The sequence below is a fragment of the Panulirus ornatus genome, chromosome 17 (assembly GCF_036320965.1).
Source record: "Panulirus ornatus isolate Po-2019 chromosome 17, ASM3632096v1, whole genome shotgun sequence".
In the NCBI taxonomy this organism is placed as follows: Eukaryota; Metazoa; Arthropoda; class Malacostraca; order Decapoda; family Palinuridae; genus Panulirus; species Panulirus ornatus.
In genome coordinates, this window is record NC_092240.1 from 2,820,404 (window position 1) to 2,832,500 (window position 12,097).

General features: G+C 38.8%; 1 protein-coding gene across 1 annotated transcript in view; it reads left to right on the forward strand.

Annotated features, from left to right (window-relative positions):
* Nucleotides 1–12,097, forward strand: part of AdamTS-A (ADAM metallopeptidase with thrombospondin type 1 motif A) — a 733,635-nt gene that overhangs the window by 579,450 nt on the left and 142,088 nt on the right. The window contains exon 15 of the mRNA XM_071671786.1: nucleotides 5,018–5,144. Within this exon, the coding sequence (XP_071527887.1) occupies nucleotides 5,018–5,144 (127 nt within the window). The remainder of the gene's footprint in view (nucleotides 1–5,017; nucleotides 5,145–12,097) is intronic.

Genomic DNA, 12,097 nt, shown 5'->3' on the forward strand with positions numbered 1-12,097 from the left:
TATTATTATTATTATTGATAGTACCGTTGTTTTACTTTTTCGCCGTTTTCTACATTAGTGAGGTAGCTTCAGGAACAGATGAAGAAAGGCCACTTTGCTCACATCCATTCTCTAGCCGTCATATGTAATGCACCAAAACCACAGCCAAGCCCCACAGATATTTCTGTGGTTTCTCCCAGCAGTCCCATATACCCTGGTTCAGTCCATTGACAGCATATTGGCCCTATAAACCACATTGCCCCAATTCACTCTATCCCATTCAAGTCTTTCACCCTCCTGCATGTTCAGGTTACAGCTACTCCAAATATTTTTCACTCCATCATCCTATGTCCAGTTTGGTCTCCCTCTTTTCCTTGTCCCCTCCACTTCTGACCCATATATCCTGTTTGTCAGCCTCTACTCACTCATTTGCTCCATTTGCCCAAAACATTTCAGCACACCTTTGGCTCTCTCATCCACACTCATTGTTAGTACACCTTTCTCTAACCCTGTTAATACTTAAGTGATCAAATCTCCTCACACCATATATTGTCTTCAAATATTTAATTTCAAGTACATCCACCCTTCTCCATACACTCTCGTCTATAGCTCATGTCTCACATCCATGCAACCCATTTTTGCCCTCCCAGATAATGCCCTCTCTCTCTTCAAACATTTACCTCTTTCACCAACCCCATCTACCTAGGATGACATCAAACACTGCTGCCACAGACCCACCTTCACTTGGAACCACTCACTCTCCTCTCTTCCTACTTGCATACATGCTTTATGCTCTTCATAAAAACCTCTCTGCTTCTTGTAGCTTTTCTCCCACACAAAATATTCATAGGACCTTCCACAAGGCATCTCTATCACCTCTATCATATGCTTTTTCCAGATCCATAAATGTCACATGAAAGTCCATCTGTTGCTCTAAGTATTCATCATATACATTCTTTAAAGCAAATACCTAATCCTAACATACTCTACCTCTCTTGAAACCACATTGTTCCTCCCTGGTCTGATACTTTGTATATTCCTTCACAATTTTATCACCACTTTCCCATGCATCTTACCAGGTACACTCAACAAACTTATACCTCTGTAGTTTGAAAGCTCACCTTTGTCCGCCTTGCCTTTATAAAATTAGTGCTATATGTGCATTCTGACACTCTTCTAGCACCTCAACATGTTCCATACATACAATGAAAATCCTAATTAATCAACAACACACCCCCTTTCTTAAGAAAGTCAACTGCAATATCATCCACTCCAGCTACCTTGCCACATTTTAACCTACACAAGATTTCACCATCTTCCCTCTTCCCAAAACCACTTTCATTGACACCCGCTTTGCATACCTCCCTTTCTCAAACACCCTACATATGCCACTGTATCATTGTATGCATTTAACAGTCTTTCAAAATACTAACTCCATCTCATAAACACCTTATCGTTATCTGTTACCACATCCTGACTTGCCTTCTTCACTGATGGTCCCATTTGTTCTCTTGTTTTTCTCAAGTCCTTCCAAAACATCTTATTGACCCTGATATTTCTGATACTTGCTCATTCCAGCTCTTATTTTCCCTCTTTTTTAACCCCTGCACCTTTCCCTTGACCCCCTCTGCTTTCTCTTGTACATCTCCCAATCATTTGCACTTGTTCCCTGTAAGTACTGCCCTCACACATCTCTTTTCTCTTTCACAAGCAAATTTACTTTGTCATTCCATGACTTTCTGCCCCTTTTGCACCTTCCCACTTTCCACATGCCACACACTTCTTTCACACATTCAGCACTGCTTCCCTAAATACCTTCCATTCTTTACCTACTCATCTTTTGCCATTCTACACTCAGTCTCTTCTGGTATTTCATCAAACAACTCTCTTTTCCAAGCTCACTTACTTTCACCACCCTCCTTTTACCAAGATCATTTCCTCTCTTCCAAAGACCTTTACAAATCTTCACCCTTACCTTCATCTGGTGATGATCAGACATCCCACCAGCTACCCCTCCCCAGCCCATTCACATTCAAGACTCTCTCTATAGCATGCCTAGTTAATATGTAATCCAGTTATGCTCACTTACCATCCATCCTACCCACATGAATATTTTTGTGTGCGTCTCTCTTTTTGAACTAGGTACTCCCAGTCACCAGCCATTTTTCATAAAACTCCACAGGCTGTTAATCATTTTCATTCACCTTACTTGGTACCTTATGCTCTCTGATTATAGCCCTGACTGCCAAATCACTTTTGTGATGAAGCAAAACTGCCTTCACGCAAAAACAACACCAATAGCAGAGTTCACAAGGCTTGCCTAAACTCACTAACAGAGAAAATTTAAAGTACAAATGAATTCCAGCAGAGGCCATTGAAGCACAACAAAAATCATACTTAGTTATTTACAAAAGAAATATTACAAGAATAATCTCAGCCAAATCCAAAACAATAAACACACAGATCAATTTCTTTTCAAAACTAAATGATACCTTACGTACACATTAAATGCATAATTTACAAAAGTTCACAAATTGTTCACATTCAGGATGTTCATTATTGATACAGTGCCTGATAACTTTCTTGATTTAAATCACAACTCAGTCATTGTGGCAAAACCTTATTATGCCAATCAGTATGATAGTTCACACACTTTCACCTTAATTGCTTCTGTCTATAAACGTCCCTACATATGAACCCTTAAGACCAGCACCGCTTTGTCACACTCCAAGACCTACTCCAACACTAACTGCATAACAATCTACCTCACCACTTTAGTGCAGTTTACTTCTGGAACCCTGCCCGAGTTTTTGGTCATACCAACTCTTCCTCCTAATTGCGTGGTCCTCTAACTTAGCAACAGTATCTGTGCAATGTAGCTACAGCCTGGAATATTGTATGCCACTTCACAAAACTGGGTAGATCTCACATGGGACGTTTCCTATCTATAGAGGATCCCTTGGCCTCAATGTGGTTGCCCATGACACATCATAGCAGGCCAAAAGCTGCTGTGCACTTCTTGGTGCTGTACATTCACTCAGGACCAGTGTCCGTCAGATGACGTCAAGTCAGCAGCACAACAATTCCTGTCAAAAATCCACAATTTAATCACCGCCTGGAATTCTCCATATCATCATGACAATCTGCACTCTGTGCACCATATACAACCTTCTATAACTCAGCCACATACCTGCTTAGATAACAGCAAAAACCGCACCACAAGTTAGGGACCTGTTGTTATTACAGTCACCGTGCACATTCCTCAGGCTACCAATCCACTGGACAGGCTCCCTGCCAATATGCCTTAGGCCTTCCAACCTCAACCAGCTGACTTCCCTCATTACACTTACTTTTACATTTGAATTACCCATCTTTACCTGGCCTCTTGGATCCAAACTGCTGACATCCTGGCTCAGCAGTTCCCAAAACACTTGCCTTTCATCCTCCTCCTTCTCTTGGCCAGGTGCATAAGCACTAACAATCTCCCACCTCTGGCAGTTTCCTTTCATTTTTACCCATATCAGTCTTGAGCTCACTTCCCTATACTCTTTCACACATTCCCACACCTCCTATTTTAGTAGTAGTGCTACCCCTTCCTTAGCTTTTGCCCTCATACCAAACCCTGACTTTACCCCTAAGACATTCCCAAGGCATTCTTCCCTTTACCCTTGAGCTTTGTTGCACCCAGAACCAGAGCATGCACGTTCCTTTCTTCAATCATACTGCCAATCTCTCCTTTCTTCTCATCCTGGTTACATCCACACATTCAGTCACTTCAGCCTAAGCCTTTGAGGAGGATGAGCATCCCTTGTTTGCTCTTTATTTTATTGTTATTATTATTCTTTCTTTCTTTCAAACTATTCGCCATTTCCCGCGTTAGCAAGGTAGCGTTAAGAACAGAGGACTGGGCCTCTGAGGGAATATCCTCACCTGGCCCCCTTCTCTGTTCCTTCTTTTGGAAAATTAAAAAAAAAAAAAAAAGAGGGGGCATTTCCAGCTCCCCGCTCCCTCCCCTTTTAGTCGCCTTCTACGACACGCAGGGAATATTATTATTATTATTATTATTATTATTATTATTATTATTATTATTATTATTATTATTATTTGTATTATCTTTATTATAGTTTTGGTTTTGATGTATTATATGTGACAGCTAAAGAGTGGCTATGAGCTAATGAGGCTATTCTTCTTCTGGTGCTACACTGCTGACATGGGAAACAGCTATCAAATATGAAACATTATCATACAATCCCAGGACCCCTTTTTATGGGACTCCTGCAGCTTCAAGGCTGCACTCTGCTCAGGAGGAGGGAAATGAAGAATTCCTTTTGAGTGAAAAGTTCCTTGCCAAGACTGCACTCCTTTTCATCCACTAACTATGATACAGCCTTGCTGAAGCTGACCTCTTGCTTGTGATGTAACCACAAACAGGCAGTTCAATAACCCCAGATACAATATATGAAAAACCCAATATCTTTAGACTATATTTTCAGCATGCAATTCTAATGGAATAGAACAGATAAGAATAATGAAGAGTCATTGCAACAGTGGTGGATGTCATGCAAATTAATTATTGAACATGCATGGAAATGTAAAAATGGATTGTATTCAGCATACATGTTTTCACTGGTAATATATTAGTTATATCAATCATTTGGTAAAGAAAAGTAATGATATATTGATAGTGAAAAACAAGTAATGATTTTTATAATGTACTCATTTGATCAATGCAACATTTCATGTAATTAGACTGAATCCTATATTTAAATTGACCCACAGAATAATCATTGTAGTTGTAGTTTGATCTCATTATTCTTACAGTAAATAAGAAATTACATCTTTGTTAGCTCTTTAATTGCATTTGGTGAATTTATTCACATGGCTCTTTCATCTTCATAAAAGCCCAGTAGCATTAGTTTATACTGTAGTTTGTGTTTTATGTAGTGATGTATGAATTAAAGATATTTTTGATATACACCATATGTAAGAGTAATACCTAATTTAACATATAAATACTCTGCTGTTCATATGTCTACAGATCCTGTCAGTGGGTGATCTGAACCCCCCCTTCATTGTGTATAGCTACACAAAATCCAATTTACATTCTGATCCCACTTATTACTGGAAGCTAGGTGACTGGACCAATTGTTCAGAGCTATGTGTTGGTAAGTAGAATATATAATAAGCAGTGTTAATGAAATGATAGACTTAGAATTTGAATTTGTGCATTGAGAATTATTATAGTACTGTTGAAAGATTGCAGTGTATTTCTTAATTTGTTATAGTTTTATAGCTTCTTTAACCTTCTCTTGATTTTTCATTTATCCGTACACTGGTTTCTCATATCTTATGTACATGCTTTCTTTTTAACCCTTGAGCACGGGTAATGAGAGTTCTTTTCCTTTAGGATGATACTTAGGCATATTGGCATCTAGTAATATACTGCCCCTAGAGTTGGATCTCCATGCACAGCTTTCTTTTCACAACTCTCCCTGGTGTCAACTTAAATCTTGGGCCATAAAGAAGCTTTTTTTGTTTCTTGAGAGTTTATTTTGGCTATATAGGGGAACAGTTGATTGGTCAGTTATCTCAGTTTAGATTTGTCATATGTGGAGATTCCTTGCCATCCATATTGATAACTAAGGGGATAATTTTTCTCTTCTGCCTTCTGTCCTTGTCTATGTGTGCCATAAAGTGATTTTTTCATTTATTTGTATTTATTCATGTCCACCAAATGAGTTGTATTTGGGTGTATTTTACTTTTTTGTGTTTTCATCCCTTGTATTAGGGGAGAAAGATAATGTACCATCCACCTGTTTCTTGCATGTCATAGAAGGCAACATAGAGGGGCAGGAGTTAAGGTGCAGGAAATTGTCCCCTTTTGTATTATTACTTTCAAGAAGAAGAAATGAGCTAATTGAGGATTTTTTTTGTCTAAGCCATTATGCCCTTATACATATACCAAATGAGATTCTTATATTTGCCTTCACATATTAGGCACAGTGACAACTCCCAGGTCTCTTTTACACATAGATCCTCTCATTTCTTCCTTTTTATCAATAATCACACTGAGGCCTTCCTTTGCTTTTTCATCTTCATTAATTTGCACTTACAATACTTGGGAATGAATATCTTCCATTTATCAGACCACCTGTGGAGTTTCTCCAGATTACCCTGTAGGCTAATGCAGTCATTGTCTTTCTTTAACTTGAATATGAACATCTGCAGTCTCAGACTGACATAGACAAACTAATAGACTGGGCTGTTAGATGGTAAATGAATTTGATAATTAAGTGCCACATTTTATGTATAAGTATCAAAAATGAAAAGGTAAACTACAGTATGAATTCTGTTGAACAGCAAAAGGTATATGAGGCAAAAGGCTTGGGCTTAATATTCTCAGTTGACCTAAAACCAAGTAGTGCACAGAAGCAATAAAAAGAGCATACAAAATTCTCAGATTCATAGGTAGGCCCTTCGAATATAAGTCTAGGGAAATCATCCTTACTCTTTACAGTTCATTGAATATTATGTTCATTTTTGGTCACCCTACTTAAAAAGAAGACATTAACAGAATGGAGAGTGCAGCTTCAAGCTTTCAAGGTGATTTAGAGTCTAACAAACAAATCCTGTGAGAGCTAACTAATTAACTTGAATCTGTTAAGCATAGAAAAGGGAAGGTCAAGAGGTGTTCTAATACAGTGAGTCAAAATTATCAGTAAACTTGATCTAACAAGCTACTTAAGACTTGATTTGTGTACTTTCTCTCATAGTAATGTCTACAGACTCATAGGCAAATATTTGACCTCGAATAAGGTGAAATACTTTTTCTTCAACAGGATCGTTAAAGTATGAAATGATTTATTAGTTTGGGTGGTTGAAAGCGGTACTATAGATGTGTTTACAAATAGACTCTATATAAGTATTTTGTTTCAAGTTCATGACTTACATTATTTGTGCCTCCTTAGTCACATTTATGGTTTGCAGGATATTCTCTTTGAATTATTTTGTTTTCTAACTTTTACCACACTAATCTGTTAGTTTCTGATATCTTCCACTATCACAAACAGCCTCAAAAGGACCCAGTGGTCTGTTGCTGTTTGAATTCCTTTGTATTCCTTGTCTCTCATGAGCTTGGCTCGTCATTTTTTTCTGATGTTACCTCACATAGGTGGGAAACATGTTTAAGCTCAATTGTTTTAGGAGTTACAGTATCCATTTGCAGTTGCAGTGCCATCTGTTAGCAGATTTATGGTTTACCACAACTCATTTCATCTCATATTTTACATTGATGTTTCCTGCCTTTATGTCTTTATTAACATTCACCCCTTGACATCTCCAGACAGATACTTACAGAGCTGAGCACTGCCTCTAGACTGATTTTTACACTTTGGTTTTTACACCAATGAGGTATCATTGTATGATGATTTCTCCTCACAGTCAGTCGTCCTCCACCCATGCCAATGAGAGCACATTTTTTTGAGTTTTCTAGGAAGGAAATTAAGTGGCTTTTGCCAGATTTAGGGAACCATGTCAATAATGATCTTGAAATATTGATCATCTGTCTTCAGATCATGTGGTGAGTGATTTTATGGACTCACACTCTTCTAGCATTGAAAGTTGACCAAGATGAGGCTGGAGAAGGTTTTCTAGCAAAAGTGGAGGCAGTGTTGTCACTGCCCACCTGACTCTTACAACACTGTCTCTTACTGCAGACTTTTATAGTTTTCCTGTTACCAAAGAAATATTGAATTACAATGATTGTAACAGGAAAATATATATTACATGAGATACAAAGAAATAGTAACCGATAATAAGTTTTTTGATATAGACGAAATAAACGCTAAAACTTGCACAGTAGTGATTTGCTCAATGCTCAGGCCTCATTCCCTCACTTTTTGGTACGTTGAGCCAAAACATGCAAAACTTTTTTACACTGTTAGAGTGAAAGTAACACAAAATACACCTCTGAAGTAATTCCTTTTGTTGTCATAAGAATATCTTTGAAATTATTTTGTTAGATACATTTTGTTAAACCAGAAAAATGTGAATGTTGAGAGTTGGAAAGAAAAGGAAGTGAGACATAAGGGGTAACTGAATACAGACTGGATTAGCTTTGTCTATTGGATAGATGATTGCATGCAAATTGTTGCCAGAGGATCCATATGCACATTCTGATGACATGGGAGTCGTAATTTTTTGTGACTCCATTCCTTGCAAATGGACCCAGCTCTCTCTCTCTCTCTCTCTCTCTCTCTCTCTCTCTCTCTCTCTCTCTCTCTCTCTCTCTCTCTCTCTCTCTCTCTCTCTCTCAGTGAAAATAAGGCCTCAGACCATCCTCATGTCTTCAGGTCTAGGATTTCACCAATCCTGGATGCATACCAGTATGTGCAAACAGTATCAATCCCGCAAATAATGAAAGACAGCCAATTTATACAATACATACTGGAAAAAGTAACTGTGAGAAAGAAGTGTGTAGTGGTGTTGATATGAGTCCCCACATGTAACAAGTGCAAGCCTAGTATGGTCTCAAAATTTGTCTTGTATAATACCGGGGCCAACGTGCTGTCAGTAAACTGAACCGGGGCATGTGAAACGTCTGGGTAAACCATGGAAAGATCTGTAGAGCTTGGATGTGGATAGGGAGCTAGAGACTGAGTGTGAACAAATGTGGCTATTTTTGTCAGTTTTTCTGGCACTTCCTCACTGAAATGGGCTAGTGATGCAGTTTCCTGTGGGGCGAGGTAGTGCCAGGAATGGATGAAGGCAAGCAAGTATGAATATGTACATGTGTATATATGTATATGTCTTTGTATGTGTATGTATATGTTATGTATATGTGCATGTATGGGCATCTATGTGTATATGAGTGGCTGGGCTATTCTTCATCTTTTTACTGGTGCTAACTCCCTGACGTGGGAAACAGCAATCAAGTATAATGATAGTAATAAACAGTACTTATCAGAAAGGGCTAACCCTTTCCTTCTTGAAATTTCCCATGTTTTACATGGGTAGTGGAAGAGTAATGAGCAAGCATACCTGAAGCAGTACCAGCCCTTTTTTGCCTTAATTTTGCAGTTATACCTCTCATTATGAGTTTTTTGAAAGGATAGTATCAGAAGAGGCAAAAGAATGTAGATAAGTGGAAAAAGGTGGAAACAAAGAAGAAAAGAAACACTTTTGCTGTGTATTTCTGTTGTAAGTCCAGGCAACCTGCTGTTTCTCACATTGTGAGTAATGGTTGTACTCTTGGTATGTTTAGTGAATCTCAGTTCTCTGCAAGAAAACATTGTACAAATGAGTGTAAAGAAAGTGAAACAGCAACAGACCATTGGGTCCTTTCGAGACTGTGATTGTGGAAGATATCAGAAAGTCACAGATTAGATTGGTAAAAGTTAGAAGGGATATAATCATTCAAATAGAATAAACTTCAAACTGTTAATGTAACTAAGGGGTACATATAATGTAGGTTGTGGACTTGAGGTGAAGTATTAATCAAGTCTATTCTTAGATGTATCTATAGTGCTGCTTTCAACCATAATCCTATTGAAGAAAAATGTACTTTCTCTCATTTAAGGTTAAAGTTTACCTGTGAGTTTGTATCACATATGAGTGAAATTAGATGAATTAAGTTTTAAGAAGATTGTGAGATCAAGATTATATCAAAGCCCTTGATAATTTTGAATACTTGTATTAGGTCACCTCTTGATTTTCTCATTTCTAAGTCAAATAGATTCAAGTAATTTGATCTGCTCTCACAGGATTTGTTTCTTAGCCCAAAAATCATCTTGATAGCTCAACACAGTTACACTCTCCATCCTGTCTGTCTTAATTTTAGGTTTGGTAGCAAAACTGAACACAATATTCAAGATGGGGATGAATCATAGAATTGCAGATTTTTCCTTATCTTCCTACTGAGATGGCATGGGGAACTCAATGCCCTAGTCCAGGCCATCTCACTAATGCTATTTTTTCCATACATATTCACCCTCTCCCGCATTACCAAGGTAGCATTAGGAAGAGAGGACTGAGTCTTAGAGGGAATATCCTCCCTTGGCCACCTTCTCTGTTCCCTTTATTGGAAAATTAAAGATGGGAGGGGAGGGTTTCCAGCCCCCTGCTGCCTTCCCTTTTATTCGCCTTCTACGGTACGCAGGGGATACATGGGAAACATTCTTTATCTCCTATCCCCAGGGATAGGTGAGAAAGAACATTCATATATATATATATATATTTTATTCATTTATCATACATAATCGCTGTTTCCCGCATCAGTGAGGCAGCGCCAGGAAATAGATAAAGAATGGCCCATCCACTCATATACACATATATATACATAAATGCCCACATATTCACATATACATACATACACATGTCCATATTCACACTTGCTTGCCTTCATCTATTCTTGTCACTACCACACCCCACAGGAAAACTGCATCGCTATCCCCTGCTTCAGTGAGGTAGTACAAGGAAAATGGGCAAAAAAGGCCACATTTCTTCACTGTGTCTAGCTGTCATGTGTAATGCACTGAAACCACAGCACCCTATGCACATCTAGGCCCCACAGACCTTCCATGATTTACCCCAGACGCTTCACATGCCCTAGTTCAGTCCATGTATATTGGAAAGGATCACAATTTAGATCGTGATCAAGTATATTCATATGAATATGTATATATTTTTTTTATTATACTTAGTCACTGTCTCCCACTCACCATCTCGACCAACACACCCTATATCTGCCACTCTATCATCTAACACATTCAACAAACCTTCAAAATACTCACTCCATCTCCTTCTCACATCACCACTACTTGTTATTACCTTCCTAGTAGCCCCTTTCACCGACGTTCCCATTTGTTCTCTTGTCATACGCACTTTATTTACCTCCTTCCAAAACATCTTTTTATTCTCCCTGAAATTTAGTGATACTCTCTCACCCCAACTCTCATTTGCCCTCTTTTTCACCTCTTGCACCTCTCTCTTGACCTCCTGCCTCTTTCTTATATACATCTCCCAGTCATTTGCACTATTTCCCTGCAAAAATCGTCCAAATGCCTCTCTCTTCTCTTTCATTGATAATCTTACTTCTTCATCCCACAACTCACTACCCTTTCTATTCAGCCCACCTCCCACACTTCTCATGCCACAAGCATCTTTTGTGCAAGCTGTCACTTCTTCCCTAATACATTTCATTCTTACCCACTCCCGTTACATCCCTTGCTCTTACCTTTTTCCATTCTGCTCTCAATCTCTCCTGGTACTTCCTCATACAAGTCTCCTTCCCAAGCTCACTTACTCTCACCACTCCCTTCACCCCAACATTTTCTCTTCTTTTCTGTAAACCTCTACAAATCTTCACCTTCACTTCTACAAGATAATGATCAGACATCCCTCCAATTGCACCTCCAAGCACATTAACATCCAAAAGCCTCTCCTTCACGCGCCTATCAATTAACATGTAATCCAATAATGCTCTCTGGCCATCTCTCCTACTTACATACGTATGCTTACGTATACCTCTCTTTTTAAGGCAGGTATTCCCAATCATCAGTCCTTTTTCAGCACACAAATCTATAAGCTCTTCAACATTTCCATTTACAACACTGAACACCTCATGTACACCAATAATTCCCTCAACTGCCACATTACTCACCTTTCCATTCAAGCTACCCATCACTGTAATCCGGTCTCGTGCGTCAGAACTGATAACAGACTCGCTCAGCTACTCCCAAAACACTTACCTCTCATGAACTTTCTTCTCATGCCCAGGTGCATAGACACCAATAATCACCCATCTCTCTCGATCCACTTTCAGTTTTACCCATATCAATCTAGAGTATACTTTCTTACACTCTATCACATACTTCCACAACTGTTTCAGGAATAGTGCTACTCCTTCCTTTGCTCTTGTCCTCTCACCAACCCCTGACTTTACTCCCAAAACATTCCCAAAACACTCTTGCCCTTGAGCCTCATTTCACTCAGAGCCAAAACATCCAGGTTTCTTTCCTCAAACATACTACCTATCTCTCTTTTTTTTTCTCATCTTGGTTACATCCACACACATTTAAACACCCCAATCTGAGCCTTCGAGGAGGATGAGCACTCTCCG